Below are 24003 nucleotides of genomic sequence, written 5' to 3' on the forward strand. Positions count from 1 at the left end.
GAAACCTACTGTGGTACGAATGGAGCTGTGGGAAAAAAAGGGCAGCTGTAGACCAATTGTCACAAAGGCTCCTGAAAACAGGAACCAAAACAAACAGCTAGGAAAACATGGCAGGAATGAACAGATAACTGTTCACAATCATCATCTTTGCCACTTTTAAAATAACTTCCACATACAGCTAGACCCTGAGCAATGACAGAGAATCATAGGCTGGAGAAAGCAAAAGCAGAAAATCTGCCCCCAAATCTTGATTCCTCCTCTGTGCAATCAGTTAATCTGTGGCATTCCAGTTGGCCCCAGGGAAACTGAGTTGGGAGTGAATATAGACCACACAACAGTGAGACAGTAGGATTTGGCTATGATGCTCTGCAACACCTGCCAAACCGTCTTTTCCACTAATCTCACATGCTGAATGATCCATTGCGTCAGGCACCAGAGGGCCCTCTAATGCCCATATAAATGCACTACGGTGGGAATCAACACACTCAGGAGAGGAATAGGGAAAAATAGAGTCAAGAATATTTTGGAGAGGGGGAGAAAAGGGGAGAGAGAGAATATGATGGATATTCAGTTCATTGAACATTAAATAATAACACATTCCATGAAATATTTAATACTTCTCAGAGTTTATTTATCTTTATCCAAGTAATGCATTTGCTCCAAGCAATCTCAGTCTGTTCCTGACCTATTCAGTTGGTCTTGTCAATTTTGACAATGTTGCATCACTGTTGAGACCTCCGTCACGTGCAGACCTCATTAATATTCATCGTGGAATGGATACTTTGGGTGGTCAAGCAATCTGCATTAGAACAGAAAAACATGAACCAGCTAAAGCTGTTTAAAATGAATGGGATTTTTCCCGGAATGATTGTAGGTGGAGGGGTTTAGTTACAGCTGAGCGAGTTCTGTCCCTCACTCCTTACATTCACACCTATTATATACTTTACAGCAGCTTCTGAGGATTATAGATTAGATTCAGGAAACACATTTGCCTGTGGGGAGGTGATGGTGCAGTGGTTTTGTTACTGGACTAGTAACCCAGAGACCCAGAGTATTGCTCTGGGGATATGGGTTTGAATCCCACCACAGCAGAAGGTGGAATTTGAATTTAATTAATAAATCTGGAATTAGAAGCTAGTCTAATGATGAAACCATTGTTGATTGTTGTAAAAACCCATCTGGTTCACTAATGTCCTTTAGGGAAGGAAATCCATTGTCCTTACCTGGTCTGGCCTACATGTAGCTCCAGACCCACAGCAATGTGGTTGACTCTTACATGCCCTCTGAAATGGCCTAGCAAGCCACTCAGTTGTACCTAACTGCTACAAAGTCAATAAAAAATGAAATCAGACGGACCACCCGGCATTGACCTAGGCACCGGAAATGACAACGACAAACCCAGCCCTGTCGACTCTGCAAAGTCCTCCTTACTAACATCTGGGGGCTTGTGCCAAAGTTGGGAGAGCTGTCCCACAGACTAGTCAAGCAACAGCCTGACATAGTCATACGCACGGAATCATACCTTACAGACAATGTCCCAGACAACGCAATCACCAGCCCCAAGTACATCCTATTCCACCAGCAGGACAGACCCAACAGAGGTAGCGGCACAGTGGTATACAGTTGGGAGGGAGTTGCCCTGGGAGTCCTCAACATCGACTCCGGACCCAATGAAGTCTCATGGCATCAGGTCAAATATGGGCAAAGAAACGTCCTGCTGATTACCACCTACTGCCCTCCCTTAGCTAATGAATCAGTACTCCTCCATGTTGAACAACACTTGGATAAGGCACTGAGAGTGGCAAGGGCACAGATTGTACTCTGGGCGGGGGACTTCAATGTCCATCACCAAATGTGGCTCGGGAACACCACTACTGGCCGAGTCCTAAAGGACATAGCTACTAGACTGGGTCTGCGGCAGGTGGTGGGGGAACCAACACGAGGGAAAAACATACTTGAGCTCATCCTCACCAATCTGCCTGCCGCAGATGCATCTGTCCATGACAGTATTGGTAGGAGTGACCACCGCACAGTCCTTGTGGGGACCAAGTGCCCCCTTCACATTGAGGATACCGTCCATCGTGTTGTGTGGTTCTATCACCATGCTAAATGGGATAGATTTCAAACAGATCTAGCAATGCAAAACTGGACATCCATGAGGTGCTGTGAGCCATCAGCGGCAGCAGAATTGTACTCAACCACAATCTGTAATCTCATGGCCCGGCATATCCCCCACTCTACCATTACCATCAGGATGGTAGACCAACCCTGGTTCAACGAAGAATGCAGGAGGGCATGCCAGGAGCAGCACCAGGCATTCCTCAAAATGAGATGTCAACCTGGTGAAGCTACAACCCAGGACTACTTGCGGGCCAAACTGCGTAAGCAGCATGTGATAGACAGAGCTTAGCGATCCCATAAGCAACGGATCAGATCAAAGCTCTGCAGTCCTGCCACATCCAGCCATGAATGGTGGTGGACAATTAAACAACTAACTGTGGAGGGGGCTCCACAAATATCCCCATCCTCAATGATGGGGGAGCCCAGCACATCAGTGCAAAAGATAAGGCTGAAGCATTTGCAACAATGTTCAGCCAGAAGTGCCGAGTTGATGATCCATCTCGGCCTCCTCCTGAAGTCCCCAGTATCACAGATGCCAGACTTCAGCCAATTCGATTCACTCTGCCTGATATCAAGAAATGACTGAAGGCACTAGATACTGCAGAAGCTATGGGCCCTGAAAATATTCTGGCAATAGTACTAAAGACCTGTGCTCCAGAACTTGCCGCGCCCCTCGCCAAGCTGTCCCAGTACAGCAACAACACTGGCATCTACCCAGCAATGTGGAAAATTGCCCAGGTATTTCCTGTACACAAAAAGCAGGACAAATCCAACCTGACCAATTAACGCCCCATCAGTCTACTCTCAATCATCAGTAAAGTGAAGGAAGCAGTCACCGACAGTGCTATCAAGCAGCACTTGTTCAGCAATAACCTGCTTAGTGACGCTCAGTTTGCGATCCGCCAGGGACACGCAGCTCCTGACCTCATTACAGCCTTGGTTCAAACATGGACAAAAGAGCTGAACTCAAGAGGTGAGGTGAGAGTGACTGCCCTTGACATCAAAACAGCATTTGACCGAGTATGGCATCAAGGAGCCCTCGCAAAACTGAGGTCAATGGGAATCAGGGGGAAAACTCTCCACTGGTTGGAGTCATACCTAGTGCAAAGGGAGATGGATGTGGTTGTTGGAGGTCAATCATCTGAGCTCCAGGACATCACTGCAGGAGTTTCTCAGGGTAGTATCCTAGGCCCATCCAGGTTCAGCTGCTTCATAAATGACCTTCCTTCAATCATAAGGTCAGAAGTGGGGATGTTCGCTGATGATTGCACAATGTTCAGCACCATCCGCGACACCTCAGATACTGAAGCAGTCCGTGTAGAAATGCAGCAAGACCTGGACAATATCCAGGCTTGGGCTGATAAATGGCAAGTAATATTTGTGCCACCCAAGTGCCAGGCAATAGCCATCTCCAACAAGAGAGAATCTAACCATCTCCCCTTGACATTTAATGGCATTACCATCGCTGAATCCCCCACTCTCAACATTCTGGGGGTTATCATTGACCAGAAAGGGAACTTGAGTAGCCATATAAATACCGTGGCTACAAGAGCAGGTCAGAGGCTAGGAATCCTGGGGCGGGTAACTCACCTCTTGACTCTCCAAAGCCTGTCCACCATCTACAAGGCATAAGTCAGGAGTGTGATGGAATACTCTCCACCTGCATGGATGGGTGCAGCTCCAATAACACTCAAGAAGCTCGGCACCATCCAGGACAAAGCAGCCCACTTGATTGGCACCCCATCCATAAACATTCACCCCCTCCACCACTGGCACACAGTGGCAGCAGCGTGTACCATCTACAAGATGTACTGCAGCAATGCACCAAGGCTCCTTAGACAGCACCTTACAAACCCGCAACCTCTACCAACTAGAAGGATGAGGGCAGCGAATACATGGGAACACCACCACCTGCAAGTTCCTCTCCAAGCCACACACCATCCTGACTTGGAACTATATCGCCGTTCCTTCACTATCGCTGGGTCAAAATCCTGGAACTCCCTTCCTAACAGCACTGTGGGTGTACCTACCTCCCATGGACTGCAGTGGTTCAAGAAGGCAGCTCACCACCACCTTCTCAAGGGCAATTAGTGATGGGCAATAAATGCTGGCCTGGCCAGCGATGCCTACATCTCATGAATGAATAAGAAAAATTTGTCCAAAGTGTTTGAATTGCCTATATCTACTAAGATGTCCTCTCCATTTGAGCTCAGCAGGGGTTGGATTCTAACTATCCTCACTTTGGAAGAAGGTGCTAGCTGGCTTTATCAGTGGCCCAGATGGTCAAATTTCATATATGGAGCTGGGAGATCAGAGGTCATCCCCTGATTTCCTGTCCAGAAACTAACACAAGATCTGTAGAGATTGTCTACAAATGCTGCAGGAGAAGCAGAGGGAAGCTGATTTAAAGCTCAAAGCCGATCAGTTTTGGAGAAATTTTCTGGTCAGAAAACCTAAAGTTTACCCATGCTTAAGGTGGTGGATGGGGTGGCAATCAAGCAGGCTGCTTTGTCCTGGATCGTGTAGACTGCTGTTGGATCTGCACCAATCCAGGCAACTGGACAGTATTCTATCACACTTCTATCACACTTCTGACTTGTGTCTTGTAGATGGTGGACAGGTTTTGGGGAGTCAGGAGGCGAGTTACTCGCCACAGGATTGCTAGCCTCTGACCTGCTCTTGTAGCACAGTATTTATAGGGCTAGTCCAGTTCAGTTTCTGGTCAATGGTGACCCCCCCCCCCACAAGATGTTGATGGTGGGGGATTCAGTGATGTCAAGGGGAGATGGTTAGATTCTCTCTTCTTGGAAATGGATCATTGTCTGGCACTTGTGTGACGTGGATATTACTTGCCAATTATCAGCCCAAGCCTGAATGTCATTCAGGTCTTGCTGCATGCAGGCATGGACTGCTTCGGTATCTGGGGAGTTGCGAATGGTGGACATTATGCAAACATCAGCAAACATCCCCACGTCTGACCTTATGATGGAGGGAAGATCATTGATGAAGCAACTGTAGATGCTTGAGTCTCGGATACTGCCCTGAGGAATTCTTGCAGTGATGTCTTGGAGCTGAGATGATTAGCAACCAACAATCATCAACCACCTTCCTTTGTCAAGGTGGGAACCAGTGGGTGAGGAAGTGTAATGAGTTAGCTGTGGGAGTCTGTAGACTTTTAGTGAATACTTATTGATAGCCTATCCCCAGAAATGGAAACAGAGAAGTCGAGGAAGGGAAGGGAAGAGTCAGAGATGGACCATGTGAAGGTGAGAGAAGGGTGGAAATTGGAAGCAAAGTTGATGAAATTTTCCAGTTTAGGGCAAAAGCAGGAAACAGCACTGATTCATTCATCAATGTACCAGAAAAAGAGTTGAGGGTGAGGTGAAGTGTGCTTCATATGACTCCAGTCAGTGGAGACTTTTAACCCCGTTTCCCGTTGGCTTCAATTTTACCAGTGCTCTTTGATGCCACACGTGGTCAAATGCTGCCTTGATGTCAAGGGCAGTCACTCTTACCACTCCTCTGGAATTCAGATCTTTTGTCCGTGTTGGACCAAGGCTGTAATGAGGTCTGAAGCCAAGTGGCCCTGGCGGAACGCAATTCTCCTGATAATGAAACAATCCTTTCTCCACACACCATCATTGACATTTTAGCTTCCAGAAGGTAAGTGCTCAACTTCCACAATCCCAAAAAGGCACAATCCAAGGCTGGAATTCTAAATTGAATGACTATTTCCATCCAGTGTTCCTCCTACAAAGCAGAAGGAAACAGCGTATGGAAAATAGAATCACATGTGGGTAAAGGATGGTCAAAGATGAGGATTTTTAAAAAAGATCTTTGAAAGAAATTCAGGAGATTTAGTGAGGGGTTTAGCCTGGGCAGGGGCAAGCAGCTGAAGAAAAGCTGTCAGCTGACAACTGGAAATATCACAAAACAAATATTGCCTTGAAGTGGAGGAGCTGAATTCTTAAAAATATTAACAGGATGTCAATGACACTGGTAAAGTTGAATTTATTACCTACTCTAGGATTGTACAGCAGTGGCCTTCTTGAAACACTACAAGTCCTTGCTGTGATGGGGCTCCAATGATAGTGCATTCCAGGAAGGGTGATACACATCCAAATTTGGATGGTAAGTAACTTGAAAGATGGTGCTGCCATGTCACTGCTGCTGTTGCCCTCAGTGATATAGGTCACAGAGGTGGGCCGAAGGGCCTGTTTCTGTGCTGTATAACTCTATGACTCTGGGTGGGAGTTGGTACCAAGCAAACTTGGTAAGTTTTTAGATTGTACAGTGATGGAGATGGAGGGAGCAGATAGCCTGTGGCCTCGATCCTGAGCAAGTAGACTGCTTTATCCTGGATGATGTTTAAGCTTTGAGAATTCATTCAGTTGCACCCAGTACTGCATATTCCATCACACTGCTAACCCGACCCTTTGGCTGGTGGAGAGGCTTTGGGGAGTCAAGAAGTGAGCCAGTACTCTGCCGCTGCCATGTGCTTACTCTCAGTGCTGGTCCTGTTGTCAGCCAGCATAGGCTACTACACAATTAGGAGCTGCGAATGTAGCTGAACAGCGGAATTTTCAGGGAATTGCCCCAATTCTATCTACACAGATATATGGCTGGAAGAGAACATCAAGACAGATCGCAGGAAAACACTGAACAAAATTAACGTGAGGTTCTTGAAAGTCAATTTATTGAACACAGGGAACAAATGAAGTTTGGCAAATTCAGGGATGATGGAAATGTGAGACTTTGTGGGGTGCAGGAGGGAATGGGACATGATAACTGCTGAGATTAGTACAGACCAAGAATCGAACCAGGATACCCTGGGCTACAGTGAAGACTAAAAACTGATTCTTCAAAGATCATCTCTGCACTGGAAATTAATACAGGGAAGTGTGCAGTGATGTATTTTGGCAAAAGGGATAGGGAGAGACAATACTAGACTAAATGGTACTGTTCTAAACAATGTACAGGGACAGAGGGATCTGGGGGTTTTATGCATAGATCTTTGAGGGTGACAGGACATATTGAGAGAGTAGTGGGATCTTGGGCTTCATAAATAGAAACATAGAGTACAAAAGCAGGGAAGTTATGCTGAACCTTTATAAAGCTTTGGTCAGTCTACAAATAGAGTATTTCATCCAGTTCTGGTCACCACATTTTAGAAGGATGTGAGGGGCCTTCAGAGGGTGCAGAGGAGACTTAGCAGAATGGTTCCAGAGATGAAGGGTTTTAGCTGCAAGGTTAGGTTGGAGAAGCTCAGGTTGTTCTCCTTGGAGCAAAGGAGATTGAGGGGAGAGTTGATAGAAGTGTACAAGATTGAGACAGGTTTAGATAGAGTAGACAAAGAAAAACCGTTTCCATTAGCTTATGGTACAAAGACTGAGGATGCAGATTAAAGGTTTTGGGTAACAGTGGTTACCCAGGGGGGATGTGAGGAAGAACTTGTGTTTTCTTTTACACAGCGAGTGCTAATGAGCTGGAACTTGCTGCCTACAAGGGTGGTGGAAGTGGAGACAATGAATGTGGCCATTTCAGAGACATGGGTAGAGCAGGGACAGGAATGGATGTTGCGGGTTCCGGGATTTAGATGTTTCACGAAGAACAGAGAAGATGGTAAAAGAGTGGGGGGTGTGGCATTGTTAATCAAGGAAAGTATTACAGCGGCAGAAAGGACGTTTGAGGACTCGTCTACTGAGGTAGTCTAGGCCGAGGTTAGAAACAGGAGAGGAGAGGTCACCCTGTTGGGAGTTTTCTATAGACCTCCGAATAGTTCCAGAGATGCAGAGGAAAGGATAGCAAAGATGATTCTTGACAGGAGCGAGAGTAACAGGGTAGTGGTTATGGGGGACTTTAACTTTCCAAATATTGACTGGAAATACTATAGTTCGAGCTGGAAATACTATAGTTCGAGTACTTTAGATGGGTCTGTTTTTGTCCAGTGTGTGCAGGAGGGTTTTCTGACACAGTATGTAGACAGGCCAACCAGGGGAGATGCCACATTGGATTTGGTACTGGGTAATGAACCCGGCCAGGTGTTAGATTTAGAAGTTGGTGAGTACTTTGGTGATAGTGATCACAATTCGGTTAGGTTTACCTTAGCGATGGGCAGGGACAGGCATATACAGCAGGGCAAGAATTATAGCTGGGGGAAAGGAAATTATGATGCGATTAGGCAAGATTTAGGATGCGTAGGATGGGGAAGGAAACTGCAGCGGATGGGCACAATCGAAATGTGGAGCTTATTCAAGGAGCAGCTAATGCGTGTCCTTGATAAGTATGTACCTGTCAGGCAGGGAGGAAGTTGTCGAGCGAGGGAGCCGTGGTTTACTAAAGAAGTTGAAGAGCTTGTCAAGAGGAAGAAGAAGGCTTATGTTAGGATGAGACGTGAAGGCTCAGTTGGGGCGCTTGAGAGTTACAAGCTAGCCAGGAAGGATCTAAAGGTAGAGATAAGAAGAGCAAGGAGAGGACACGAGAAGTCATTGGCAGATAGGATCAAAGAAAATCCTAAGCCTTTCTATAGGTATATCAGGAATAAAAGAATGACTAGAGATAGGTTAGGGCCAATCAAGGATAGTAGTGGGAAGTTGTGTGTGGAATCGGAGGAGATAGGGGAAGTGTTAAATGAATATTTTTCGTCAGTATTTACAGTGGAGAAAGAAAACGTTGTCGAGGAGAATACTGAGATACAGACTACTAGGCTAGATGGGATTGAGGTTCACAAGGAGGAGGTGTTAGCAATTTTGGAAAGTGTGAAAATAGATAAGTCCCCTGGGCCAGATGGGATTTATCCTAGGATTCTCTGGGAAGCCAGGGAGGAGATTGCAGAGCCTTTGTCCTTGATCTTTATGTCGCCATTGTCGACAGGAATAGTGCCGGAAGACTGGAGGATAGCAAATGTTGTCCCCTTGTTCAAGAAGGGGAGTAGAGACAGCCCTGGTAATTATAGACCTGTGAGCCTTACTTCGGTTGTGGGTAAAATGTTGGAAAAGGTTATAAGAGATAGGATTTATAATCATCTTGAAAAGAATAAGTTCATTTGCGATAGTCAGCACGGTTTTGTGAAGGGTAGGTCGTGCTACACAAACCTCATTGAGTTTTTTGACAAGGTGACCAAACAGGTGGATGAGGGTAAAGCAGTGGATGTGGTGTATATGGATTTCAGTAAGGCGTTTGATAAAGTTCCCCACGGTAGGCTATTGCAGAAAATACAGAAGTATGGGATTGAAGGTGAATTAGTGCTTTGGATCAGAAATTGGCTAGCTGAAAGAAGACAGAGGGTGGTGGTTGATGGCAAATGTTCATCCTGGAGTATAGTTTCCAGTGGTGTACCGCAAGGATCTGTTTTGGGGCCACTGCTGTTTGTCATTTTTATAAATGACCTGGATGAGGGTGTAGAAGGGTGTGTTAGTAAATTTGCAGATGACACGAAGGTCGGTGGAGTTGTGGATAGTGCCGAAGGATGTTGTAGGTTACAGAGGGACATGGATAGGCTGCAGAGCTGGGCTGAGAGATGGCAAATGGAGTTTAATGCGGAAAAGTGTGAGGTGATTCACTTCGGAAGGAGTAACAGGATTGCAGAATACTGGGCTAATGGGAAGATTCTTGGTAGTGTAGATGAGCAGAGAGATCTTGGTGTCCAGGTACATAAATCCCTGAAAGTTGCCACCCAGGTTAATAGGGCTGTTAAGAAGGCCATATGGTGTGTTAGCTTTTATTAGTCGGGGGATCGAGTTTCGGAGCCACGAGGTCATGCTGCAGCTGTACAGAACTCTGGTGCGGCCGCACCTGGAGTATTGCGTGTAGTTCTGGTCACCGCATTATAGGAAGGATGTGGAAGCTTTGGAAAAGGTGCAGAGGAGATTTACTAGGATGTTACCTGGTATGGAGGGAAGGTCTTACGAGGAAAGGCTGAGGGACTTGAGGTTGTTTTCGTTAGAGAGAAGGAGGAGCAGAGGTGACTTAATAGAGACATATAAGATAATCAGAGGGTTGGATAGGGTGGATAGTGAGAGCCTTTTTCCTCGGATGGTGATGGCAAACACGAGGGGACATAGCTTTAAGTTGAGGGGTGATAGATATAGGACAGATGTCAGAGGTAGTTTCTTTACACAGAGAGTAGTAGGGGCGTGGAACGCCCTGCCTGCAACAGTAGTAGACTCGCCAACTTTAAGGGCATTTAAGTGGTCATTGGATAGACATATGGATGAAAATGGAATAGTGTAGGTCAGATGGTTTCACAGGTCGGCGCAACATCGAGGGCTGAAGGGCCTGTACTGCGCTGTAATGTTCTATGTTCTATGTTCTATTTCAAAAGGAAACTGGATGAGCACTTGAGGGAAATAAACTTACAGGGCAACAGGGATAGAGCAGGAGAATGGGACTGACTGGATTGCCCTGCAGAGAGCTGGCATGGACTCGATGGGCTGAATTAGAATTAGAATATTACAGCGCAGTACAGGCCCTTCGGCCCTCGATGTTGCGCCGACCTGTGAAACCATCTGACCTACACTATTCCATTTTCATCCATGTGTCTATCCAATGTCCACTTAAATGCCCTTAAAGTTGGCGAATCTACTACTGCTGCAGGCAGGGCATTCCACGCCCTTACTACTCTCTGAGTAAAGAAACTACCTCTCACATCTGTCCTATATCCATCACCCCTCAACTTGAAGCTATGTCCCCTCGTGTTTGCCATCACCATCCGAGGAAAAAGACGCTCACTATCCACCCTATCTAACCCTCTGATTATCTTATATGTCTCTATTAAGTCACCTCTCCTCCTCCTTCTCTCCAACGAAAACAACCTCAAGTCCCTCAGCCTTTCCTCGTAAGACCTTCCCTCCATACCAGGCAACATCCTAGTAAATCTCCTCTGCACCCTTTCCATAGCTTCCACATCCTTTCTATAATGCGGTGACCAGAACTGCACGCAATACTCCAGGTGCGGTCTCACCAGAGTCTTGTACAGCTGCAGCATGACCTCGTGGCTCCGAAACTCGACCCCCCTAATAATAAAAGCTAACACACCATATGCCTTCTTGACAGCCCTATATTGCCTCCTTCTCTACCGATATGACTCTATGACACTCTCCACTTGGAATTTAATTGTAGTTGAGAAACAGACGTGGATCATTGCATCTACATACAAGCAGAACTGCTCCAAACTCCATGCACTGCCCTGGTAAAAGCAGAAGTGATAATGTACTGACAAACAAGGCAACTGCCTTGAGCCAGCAAATTACTGCAATTCCAGTTGAGGGTAAGGAGGATAGAAGAGAAAGCCCCAGATGAGGGTGGCAATATTAAATGCATGTTTAGTGAGGTACTGGATGAGATGATGACAGTGAACAGTTAAGCCCTTTACATCATGTGCTGAGCTATTTCCTGAGATGCTGGAAATCAACTGTAGTCATAATCGCTCAAAATCTAGGCAAGGCCTCAACTGACCCAAGCAGTTACTGACCTATCAGCCTGCTGAACTGTCCAGGAAAGCTGCTGGAGAGAGTCATCACTTTGAGGGCATTGGCTTCTTCAACTTGGGCCAAGCAAGGTTCAAGAGAGAAAGTACCACCAGTGACAACTTGGTAAAACTACCAGAGCAATCGTCTGCAGATCTGCAACCTCCCAGCTTGACATCTCCACAGATTCAATGGATTATCAAAGGTCCTGGCAGAGAATACAATTGGTCTCAGAGTGGGCACAACAAATGCCACCTAGTTATCCCATAATAGCAGGAGTCCCCAGGACTTGCTCAGCCCATTTTCTGCTCCTCACTTAAGTCAATGACAATCCAATACCTGAGTATGGGTCTAGTGTTTGCTCAGTTTGCTGATATTAACATTTGGGTATCCTTCAGAAACTTAGGAATAGTATCAGAAAAGCTTACGATGATATGGAGGAATGACCATGTTAATGGTGAATTATGTTGAACTGCAGTGTATACTATATCCCGAAAGAAACAAGCACAAGAAACAGGATGTGAGGACTGAGTTAATGTCAAGAGCAGCCAAGGGGAGGACTTCCTGGTCATAATTTTCTAGAGGATCATGGATGACATCAGTTTCAGCGCAATAGAAGTGCGTCCTTTGTGTTAAGAACAGAGTTTACCCCAGAACCTTCCTTCGACTGCACAAAGCTATATCCACCAAATCCTGGAACATGGCCACTTAGCCACGTGCATAGCAAGATTGAATCTCCAATCAACCAGAGTTGAGCACCATGGGCAAAATGTCACCTGCCACACTTTAGTTGCTTAATCTATGTGGGCTCCAAGTAATAGAAGAAAGACTTCTGAGACTCCAGCAGAGGCACATGGACAATGTGAGGAATATTCTAACACTATCAATTCTGCTAGAGGGAAAGAAAATGTAATCACAGATGATTCTATCACAGGGATCAACTCAGTCAGTGACAGTGAAATCCACATGTCAGAACAGACTTGTCAACTTCAGAATGTCCAAAAGAAAGATATTGTGAAAAAGTGTCATCCTGAGCAAGCTCCTAATATTACTAGTACGACCAGTGACCCTTACATTAAAGATCACAGCACAGCAATTAGACCCAGCTGTATATCACTTACTGTTTAAGAGTTATATATCGGCAGTTTTTGTTCAATCCATCAATTGCTTCCATCTCTTCATCAGTCAGTTGGAAGTCAAAGATCTGCAATTGTATAGAAAGAGATTCTGTTACATCCAAATTTGGAAATTGCTACATGTCCTTCGCTATTATACAACAATCCTTGGGCATGATATTTTATACATCATCGATAGAATTATGCAGCACAGAAACAGGCCCTTCGGCCCAACGTGTCGGCACCGACCCATCAAGCACCCATCTAATCTAATCCCATTTTCTGCACTTGGACTTGGCCCATAGCCTTGTATGCTATGGCGTTTCAAGTGCTCATCTAAATACTTCTTAAATATTGTGAGGGTTCCTGTCTCTACCACCCCTTCAGGCAGTGTGTTCCAGATTCCAACCACCCTCTGGATGAAAACATTTTTCCTCAAATCCCCTCTAAACTTCCTGCTCCTTATCTTAAATCTATGCCCCTGGTTATTGTCACCTCCGCTAAGAGAAAAAGTTTTTTCCTATCTATCCTATCAATGTCCCTCATAATTTTCTATACCTCAATCATGTCCCCTCAGCCTCCTCTGCTCTAAGGAAAACAACCCTAGCCTATCCAGTCTCTCTTCATAACTGAAATGCTCCAGCCCAGGCAACATCCTGGTGAATCTCCTCTGCACCCTCTTCAGTGCAATCACATCCTTCCTATAGTGTGGTGACCAGAACTGTACACAGTACTCCAGTTGTGGCCTAACTAGCATTTTATACAGCTCCATCATAACCTCCCTGCTCTTATATTCTATGCCTAGGCTAATAAAGGAAAGTACCCCGCATGCCTTCCTAACTGTGCTGCTGCCTTCAGTGATCTATGGACAAATACACCAAGGTCCCTCTGACCCTCTGTACTTCCTAGGGCCCTACCATCCATTGCATATTTTCTTGCCTTGTTAGTTCTCCTGAAGTGTATCACCTCACACTTCTCAGGATTAAATTCCATCTGCCACTGCTCCGCCCATCTATATCATCCTGTAATCTAAGGCTTTCCTCCTCACTATTTACGCCACCACCAATTTTCATGTCATCTGCAAACTTACTGATCATACCTCCTATAATCACATCTAAATCATTAATGTACACTACAAACAGCAAGGGTCCCAGCACCGATCCCTGCAGTACACCACTGGTCACAGGCTTCCAATCGCAGAAACAACCCTCGACCATTACTCTGCCTCCTGCCACTAAGCCATTTTGGATCCAATTTGCCCTGGATCCCATGGGCTCTTACCTTCTTAACCAATCTCCCATGCGGGACCTTATCAAAAGCCTTACTGAAGTCCATGTAGATTACATCAACTGCTTTACCCTCATCTACACATCTAGTCACCGCCTCGAAAAATTCAATCAAGTTAGACATGATCTCCCCCTGATAAAGCCATGCTGACTACCCCTGATTAATCCTGCCCCTCAGAACGTTTTCCAATAATTTCCCTACCACTGATGTTAGACTCACCGGCCTGTAATTACCTGGTTCATCCCTGCTACCCTTCTTGAATAATGGTACCACATTCGCTGTCCTCCAGTCCTCTGGTACCTCTCCTGTGGCCAGAGGGGATCTGAAAATTTGTGTCAGAGCCCCTGCTCTCTCCTTCCTGAGGTGATCCCTCAACACAGAAAAATACACCCTCCCCAGTAGCTCTGCTGGTAAATTAGAATCGCAGATTGATACAGAACAGAGTTAGTCACAGGACCCATTGTGCCTACGCTGGATCTTTGGTAGATCTGTACAAATAGTCCCACTCCCCTGCACTTTCCAGATAGCCCTGTGGTATTTTCCCTATTCATCAAGTTCTTGTTTGAAAGTTATTATTGAATATGCTTCCCTTGCCCTTTCAGGCAGTGCATTCCAGATCACAACAACACATTGTTTAAAATAAAAGTTTCCTTGTGTCGCCTCTGGCAAAAGAACCAATTCCCTTCAATCTGGGTCCTTTGGTTACTAATGCTTTTGCCACTGGAAAGTTTCTCCGTAATTACTTTTTCAAAATGGTTCATGATTTTGAATGCCTCTTATCAAATCTCCTCTTAACCTTCGAGTCATAGAGTTATTTACAGCACTAAAGGAGGCCATTCAGCCCATCAAGTACATGCTGGCTCTCCACAGAGCCATGCAGTCAGTCCCACTCCCCAGCTCAATCCCTGTAGCCCTGTAAGTCTATTTCTCTCAGGTGACCATCCAACTTCCTCTTGAACTCACTGATTGTCTCCACTTCCACCACCCTTGGGGGCAGTAAGTTCCAGGTCATTCCCACCTGCAGCGTAAAAAAGTGTTTCCTCACATTCCTCCTGCTGCTTTTCTCAAAATGTTCAATCCGCATTCCCTAATTCTTGTGCCATTTGTTAAAAGGCAACCGTTTTTCCTTGTCAAACTGATCTAAGCCAGTCATAATCTTGTACACTTCTATTAAATCTCCCCTCAATCACCTTTATTCTGAGAACAACAAACCCAGCTTTTCCAACCTAACCTTGTAACTAAAATCCCCCATCCATGGAACCATTCCAGGTCTCTCTGTCCCTGCACACACTTTAGAACGGTGCCATTAAGTATATATTTCCTCTCCCTCTTCCTCCTGCTAAAAATGCATCACTTCACACCTGCCTATATTAAATACCATCTGCCACCTCTGTGCCCATTCTGCTCGCAGAGCTATGTCCTGTTGCAGGCAGTTCGTATCATCCTCACTGTTTGCCTCACCTCCAAGTTTGGTGTAGTCTGCAAATTTTGAGATTTTACTCCATATTCCAAGATCCAAGTCATTTATATATAGCAAACAAAGCAGTGGTCCCAGCACTGACCCCTGGGGAACTGTCCACCATCCTCCAGTCTGTTTTCTGTCCTTAAGGCATTTTTTTTTATCCAATTGGACGCTGATCCTCCAATTTCATGGGCCTCAATTTTGTTAACCAGCCTTTTATGTGGCACCTTATCAAATGCTTTCTTCAAATCCATGTAAACAATATCCAATGCATTCCTTTCATTAACTTTTCTGTTACATCAACAAAAAACTCAATTAGATTAGTCAAGCATGATCTCCCTTTTACAAACCCATGCCGGCTATCATTATAATTAATTCAAACCTCTTTAAGTGGCTGTTGATATTTTCCCTGAATATTGTTTCTAAATCCTTACCCACCACTGATGTTAAACTAACTGGCCTGTAGTTGCTTGGACTGTTCTTGTACCCTTTCTTGAATAAGGGTGTCACATTTTCTACTCTCCAATCCTCTGGTACCTCTCCTGTATCCAGGGAAGATTGGAAGATTATGGCAAACCCTTCCACTATCTTCATCCTCACTTCCTTTAGCAACCTGATATGCAAGCCATCCAGAGCAGGTGATTTATCTACCCTAAGCATAACCAGCCATTTTTAGTACCTCCCCGCACCACCCCCACTGCCCTCCCACCCCCGCGAAGGTTTGGCAGTCCTCAAAGTAGAAAGGCTACCCGGTTTGAATGGGATGTATCCAAGGTTACTGAGGGAAATAAGGATGGAAATTGTGACTACAATCTTTCTCAGATATGAGAGTGGTGTAAGAGGACAGTTCTGGTCACCACAATATAGGAAGGATGTGATTGCACTGGAGAGGATGCAGAGGAGATTCACCAGGATGTTGCCTGGGCTGGAGCATTTCAGCTATGAAGAGAGACGGAAAAGGCTAGGATTGTTTTCCTTGGAGCAGAGAAGGCTGAGGGGGAACATGATTGAGGTGTACAAGATTATAAGGTGCATTGATAGGTTAGATAGGAAGAAACCTTTTCCCTTAGCGGAGGGGGAAAGAACCAGGGGGCATAGATTTAGGGTAAGGGGCAGGAGATTTAGGGGGGATTTCAGGAAACATTTTTTTCACCCAGAGGGTGGTTGGAATCCGGAACGCACGGCCTGAAGAGGTGGTGGAGGCAGGAACCCTCACAACATTTAAGAAGTATTCAGATGAGCACTTGAAACGCCACAGCATACAAGGCTATGGGCCAAGTGCAGGAATATGGGATTAGAATAGTTGGGTGCTGGATGGCCAGCATAGACACGATGGGCCGAAGGACCTCTTTCTGTGCTGTATGACTCTATGACTATGACTGAAAGATTGCAGATGTTACACCCCTGTCTAAAATGGACGAGGGATAAACCCGTCAACTACAGCCAGTCAGCCTAATGTCTCTGGTGGGGAAACCGAAAGGTCACAGACCTGAAACGTTAACTCTGCTTCTCTCTCCACAGATGCTGCCAGACCTGCTGAGTATTTCCAGCACTTTCTGTTTTTATTTTAGTAAGGATGTCTTGCTGCAATTGCATAAAGCCTTGGTGAGACCACACCTGGAGTAGTGCGTTGCAGTTTTGGTCTCCTCATCTAAGGAAGGATAAGTTTGTGACAGAGGGAGTGCAATGGAGGATCACTAGATTGATCCCTGGGATGGCGGGATTGTCTGATGAAGAGAAATTGCCTGGCCCTGTATTCTCTAGAGTTTTGAAGAATGAGAGTTGATCTCAATGAAACTTACAAAATTCTTACAGGGCGTGACAGGGTAAATGTGGATAGGATGTTTCCTCTGGCTGGTGAGTCTAGAACCAGGGGACACAGTCTCAGAATAAGCCTCAGAATAAAGGGCCTGTCATTTAAGACTGAGATGAGGAGGAATTTCTTTACTCAGAGGGTGGTGAATCTGTGGAATCTCAATCACTGAGCATGTTCAAGGCAGAAAACGATAGCGTTCTGGATACTAATGACATCAAGGGATTTGGGGATAGTGGGGAAAAATGGCATAGAGGTAGATGATCAGCCATGATCCGTTTGAATGGTGGAGCAGGCTGGATGGGCCGAATGGCCTACTCCTGCTCCTATTTCTTATGATCCTACGAGGGCCGTAGAAGAGGAGACAATGAATAATTTCAAAAGTAAATTGGATAGGCATTTGATGGAAATTAACTTGCAGGGCTATGGTGATAGAGTGGGAGAATTGGACTGACTGGATTGCTCTACCGAGAGCCGGCATGGACTCAATGGGCTGAATGGCCTCCTTCTGTGCTGTGATGACTCTATGACTCTTTAGTCCCCTTCAATTTCTCATCTGCATGCTGCCCCTTTGTGAGATCATCTGAAAGCAAGACATCAGGTTCTTCTTGTACCCTGATGACATCCAGCTCTGCCTCACCACCATCTGTCTCTCAACACCTCCACTGCCTCTGTGTTGTCAGCTTGCTTGTCAGGCATCCAGTCCTGGATAAGCCACAATTTCCTCCCAGTAAACCTTGGGGACTGAAGCCATTGTCTTTGGCTCCCCTAACCCTACCATAAACTCTGCCCCCTAACCACTGATTCCACTCCCTTTCCAGCCACTATATCAGGCTGAACCAGACTGTGTGCAATTTCAGTGACCTATTTAACTCTGAGTTGAGATTCCAACCCCACATCCACTCCAACCCCAATACCACACACTTTCACCTCTGTAAAATCACCCCTCTGTACCCCTGCTCCATCCCATCTGTCACTGAAACCCATCCATACTCCACTATGCCAGTGCTCCCCTGGCCACATACATTCGCCATCCTCTACAAATGAGTTCATCCAACACTCTGCTGCCCATATCCTAACCTGCAAGGAAGTCCCAATTACCCATCATACTGTGCTAATTGGGGTACGTTATCTCCTGGTACAACAAAGGCTCAAATTTAAACTACTTATCCTTGTGTTTGAATACCTCTTTCAACCTCCCAAGAACCCTTCATTCCAACAACTGTCACATCTTGTGCATCCTTCCTTCCTTTTGTCCCACCAGTGATAGTGCCTTCTGTCATCAAGGCCTTAAACTCTAAAATTCCCTCCCTAAATATCTCTTGCCTCCTTCAAGACGCTCCTTAAAATCTACCTCTTTCACCAAGATTGTACTCACTCCTAATAGCTCCTTATTTGGTCAGTTTCAGCTTCGTGTTTGACTACACTCCAGTCAGAGAATAAAGCTGAGAAATAGTTAAGGAATCCATGCTTTACTTAAGGCTGCGTTTGTTAATAATGCAATCACTAGGTGGCGCAGTACTGTCACATGCACAAACGCAGCCTCACGCACTGAACCGTCACCGTCTGCGACGTCTCAGGCAGCTGCCAGGAATAAAGATGGAGCCGAGCGAAACATCACCGTCCGTGATGTCTCAGGCAGCTGCCAGGAATAAAGATGGTGCTGCTCAATTTGACACAAAAAAACAAATTGAACCCAAACTCCCTCAGCCCTCAATGGCTACGAACACTGCCTCCATCGGACGCGCTGATGATGTCAGGTCCAGGTCCTGCTGCATTTCTACACGGACTGCTTCAGTATCTGAGGAGTCATGAATGGTGCTGAACATTGTGCAATCATCAGCGAACATCCCCACTTCTGACCTTATGATTGAAGGAAGGTCATTGGTGAAGCTGCTGAAGATGGTTGGGCCTAGGACACTACCCTGAGGAACTCCTGCAGTGATGTCCTGGAGCTCAGATGATTGACCTCCAACAACCACAACCATCTTCCTTTGTGCTAGGTCTGACTCCAGCCAGCGGAGGGTTTTCCCCTAGATTCCCATTGACTTCAGTTTTGCTAGGGCTCCTTGATGCCATACTTGGTCAAATGCTGCCTTGATGTCAAGGGCAGTCACTTTCACCTCACCTCTTCAGTTCAGCTCTTTTGTCCATGTTTGAACCAAGGCTGTAATGAGATCAGGAGCTGAGTGGCCCTGGCGGAACCCAAACTGAGCGTCACTGAGCAGGTTGTTGCTAAGCAAGTGCCGCTTGATGGCACTGTTGATGACACCTTCCATCCCTTTACTGATGATTGAGAGGATGCTAATGGGGTGGTAGTTGGCTGGGTTGGACTTCTCCTGCTTTTTGTGTACAGGACATACCTGGGCAATTTTCCACATTGCAGGGTAGATGCCAGTGTTGTACCTGTACTGGAACAGCTTGGCTAGGGGCGCGGCAAGTTCTGGAGCACAGGTCTTCAGTACTATTGCCGGAATATTGTCAGGGCCCATAGCTTTTCCAGTATCCAGTGCCTTCAGTCGTTTTTTTTTTTAATTTATTTTTTTATTTAGAGGTAGAGCACTGAAACAGGCCATTCGGCCCACCGAGTCTGTGCCGACCATCAACCACCCATTTATACTAATCCTACATTAATTCCATATTCCTAACACATCCCACCCTTCCCTCAATTTCCCGACCACCTACCTATACTAGGGGCAATTTATAATGGCCAATTTACCTATCAACCTGCAAGTCTTTGGTGGTGGGAGGAAACCGGAGCACCCGGTGAAAACCCACGCAGTCACAGGGAGAACTTGCAAACTCCACACAGGCAGTACCCAGAATTGAACCCAGGTCGCTGGAGCTGTGAGGCTGCGGTGCTAACCACTGCGGCACTGTGTTTCTTGATATCACGTGGAGTGAATCGCATTGGCTGAAGTCTGGCATCTGTGATGCTGGGGACTTCAGGAGGAGGCCGAGATGGATCATCAACACGGCACTTCTGGCTGAAGATTGTTGCAAATGCTTCAGCCTTATCTTTCGCACTGATGTGCTGGCTCCCCCATCATTTAGGATGGGGATATTTGTGGAGCCACCTCCTCCAGTTAGTTGTTTAATTGTCCACCACCATTCTCGGCTGGATGTGGCAAGACTACAGAGCTTAGACCTGATCCGTTGGTTATGGGATCGCTTAGCTCTGTCTATCGCATGCTGCTTACGCAGTTTGGCATGCAAGTAGTCCCGGGTTGTAGCTTCACCATTGACACCTTATTTTGAGGTATGCCTGGTGCTGCTCCTGGCATGCCCTCCTGCACTCTTCATTGAACCAGGGTTGGTCTCCTGGCTTGATGGTAATGGTAGAGTGGAGGATATGCCGGGCCATGAGGTTACAGATTGTGGATGAGTACAATTCTGCTGCTGATGATGGCCCACAGCGCGTCATGGATGCCCAGTTTTGCATTGCTAGATCTGTTCGAAATCTATCCCATTTAGCACGGTGATAGTGCCACACAACACGATGGACGGTATCCTCAATGTGAAGGCGGGACTTCGTCTCCACAAGGACTGTGCGGTGGTCACTCCTACCAATACTGTCATGGACAGATGCATCTGCGGCAGGCAGATTGGTGAGGACGAGGTCGAGTATGTTCTTCCCTCGTGTTGGTTCCCCCACCACCTGCCGCAGACCCAGTCTAGCAGCCATGTCCTTTAGGACTCGGCCAGCTCGGTCAGTAGTGGTGCTACCGAGCCACTCTTGGTGATGGACATTGAAGTACCCCACCCAGAGTTCATTTTGTGCCCTTGCCACCCTCAGTGCTTCCTCCAAGTGGTGTTCAACATGGAGGAGTACTGAGTCATCAGCTGAGGGAGGGCGGTAGGTGGTAATCAGCAGGAGGTTACCTTGCCCATGTTTGACCTGATGCCATGAGACTTCATGGGATCCGGAGTCGATGTTGAGGACTCCCAGGGGAACTCCGAACTGTGTACCACTGTGCCACCACCTCTGCTGGGTCTGTCCTGCCGGTGGGACAGGACGTACCCGGGAATGGTGATGGCAATGTCTGGGACATTGTCTGTAAGGCATGATTCCGTGAGTGTGACTATATCAGGCTGTTGCTTGACTAGTCTTTGGCACAAGCCCCCAGATGATAGTAAGGAGGACTTTGCAGGGTTGACAGGGCTGGGTTTGCCGTTGTCATTTCCGGTGCCTAGGTCGATGCCGGGTGGTCCGTCCGGTTTCATTCCTTTTTATAGACTTTGTAGCGGTTAGGTACAACTGAGTGGCTTGCTCGGCCATTTCAGAGGGCATGTAAGAGTTAACCACATTGTTGTGGGTCTGGAGTCACAGGTAGGCCAGACCAGGTAAGGACAGCAGATTTCCTTCCCTGAAGGACATTAGTGAACCAGATGGGTTTTTACAACAATCGACAATGGTTTAATTGCCATCATTAGACTAGTTTTAATTCCAGATTTATTAATTAAATTCAAATTCCAACTTCTGCTGTGGTGGGATTCGAACCCATGTCCCCAGAAGAATACCCTGGGTCTCTGGTTTACTAGTCCAGTGATAATACCACTACGCCACCGCCTACCCCTGTAGTTTCTGTAGAACTGACTGTCGTTAACTCTTTGTTATCTGGCCTTGATGTTGAAAGCATGGGTCTCTTAAGTTGTTTGGAATTGAATGGGTGAGAAAAGTGATTGTTGAGTGTATTAATTTCAATTTAAGATTGTGCACCCAGTAGTGGGATATAAAATTGCATTATATTTTAAGTTAAAGTTTTATTTTTATTTTAAAAGTTGGTTTTGCAACCGTGAAAAGGCAAGGAACAATTTTCTAAGAGATAAGCTTCAGCCTTGAAGGTCTGAAGATGTCTGGCAAAAATCCAATTTGAAGTTTAAAACACTGCTTTAATTGGAAACTCTGCTATTGCTTTATTTTGCAGTCTAAACTTGAAGACATGTTTTACTGACAGTTTAAGTAGCAAATGTCAGGAATTGGATCTTGGTTTAAGGGAGAGAAGGATAAACAAAAGAGATATAGGAAAGAAATCCTGTTTAAAGTTTGTGTAAGGAGTTGGTGTTAAATCTTTTGTGTTAAGAATGTTAAATAACTTTTCCTTTAGTTTTTGGTTTTATTACAGGCATTTGAAAAGGCGCCTGAAGAACAAGGAAAATGACGTAATTTAAAAAGTACGTGCTATTCTGTTCTGTGTGTAGTTAATAAGTATTATAAGTTAATAAGTCTGAGTTAAGTTTATACGATTAAGGTTAATTGACCTGTTAAGTTGAAAAACTGGAAATTTCATTTGTGGCCACAATGAACTTTCAAGTTTATTATGTCAAGTTTTGGAGGAGCCTTCAGTTCCGGACATAAGACTCGTTCATATAACATTGGCAGTTTTGATTTTTAAATATTTATTGCTGTGAATTGGAATTTGGAATCATCTTTGTGATAAAAAAAATCCTGGCATTAGAAACCTCTTACAAAAGATGCTAAAAATTTGAAAACAATTGCAGTTTGATCTAAAATGCTGTCTTTCCTGAAGGAGATGTTTTCCTTTGAAGTTGATAAGTTACTAATGATTTTGTTGTTTTCAAACCCTAAGGATACCAAAAGTATTGAAAAAAGTTTAAAATGGAGTACTTCTTTTCGATCAGAAAAAAAGGTTACATAAAGTGACGCAGCTGAGAACAAATATAGTTGGACAAATTAACCCATTGGGCTCAGGGGCAGAGCCACAGTGGATTCTTTATGTTTTTTTTAAGCAGGTGACGGCAGGTTCCAAGGCCACATGAGAACTGATGCCACAGCAAGAGATCCAGCAGCTTTGAGAATTTAAGAACTTAATTGCAGACATCAAATGTCACAGCATCTTTATCAATGAGACAAAGTGCTTGAGAAGGAGAGATAGTTGCAAGCACTTCTGTCTTTAACATACAATAAATACCACCAAGTCTGGGCATAAGAAATTGGAATCAATAAGCAAAATTTAATTGATATGAGTGGTTATTTAAAGCACTCAAAGGGAAATTTACCTGATATTTAAGAGGACAATCAAAGTTTTAGAAAATAAAAAAACAGAACAGTCTAAGTGGCTTACTGTGTTGGATATTAACAATGGGTTCTTTACGTTTACGTTCCAGGGACAACAGTTCACCTGGACGTGTCTCTCCCAGGGATTTTATAATAATCCATCGATATTCCACCTTCCTCCAGAAGGTCAGAGTGAAAGTTAAGCTGAAAAAGGCACAGATAATGAAGGAAAAGGTTTCTTATTTGGGAATAGTAATAACACAGGGAAAGCAAAAGTGAGTGCAGACAATCCTCGAACTCCCCCTAGCGCAAGATATGAAAGCTCTAAGATAAATAAAAAGGACAGTCCCTATTCCAGGTTGTGAGATTAAACAGACAAGAAGCACCAACCCCCACGTTTACCCCCACATCCGAATTACCAACGAGTAAGGTTACGACCCAGCAGTCACAAGTGACTGGTCTCCCTTGCCCTGCCTTAACTGCAGGGCTAGAAAATGGACTTGCGATAATAAAAACTAATAAAATTGTATATGACAATATAAAGCTTGAGTTGGTACCGGTAATATTGAATATCTCAGATTGGAGGCAAATTGATGCGGGGCATGTACCAGTTTGGATCAATGACACCCAGTTGGAATACTTAGCTAGTCACACAAATGATAAAATTACCAGGTGCCAACTCAGAAAACTTAAGGTATGGAAAGGTCAGGAACGTATAA

The 24003-nt window shown here is 45.4% G+C and overlaps 1 protein-coding gene across 3 annotated transcripts in view; it reads right to left on the reverse strand.

Annotated features, from left to right (window-relative positions):
* Window positions 1-604: 604 nt before the first annotated feature.
* Window positions 605-24003, reverse strand: part of LOC137379756 (aldo-keto reductase family 1 member C23-like protein) — an 85474-nt gene continuing 62075 nt past the window's right edge. For all 3 annotated transcript variants that reach the window (XM_068051085.1, XM_068051084.1, XM_068051083.1), the window contains 2 exons: window positions 12710-12792; window positions 605-799 (listed from right to left, as the gene is read on the reverse strand). In XM_068051085.1, coding sequence (XP_067907186.1) covers window positions 757-799; window positions 12710-12792 — 126 coding nt within the window. In that variant the 3' untranslated portion in view covers window positions 605-756. The remainder of the gene's footprint in view (window positions 800-12709; window positions 12793-24003) is intronic.

This window comes from Heterodontus francisci, chromosome 18 (genome assembly GCF_036365525.1).
Source record: "Heterodontus francisci isolate sHetFra1 chromosome 18, sHetFra1.hap1, whole genome shotgun sequence".
NCBI classification, from domain to species: Eukaryota; Metazoa; Chordata; class Chondrichthyes; order Heterodontiformes; family Heterodontidae; genus Heterodontus; species Heterodontus francisci.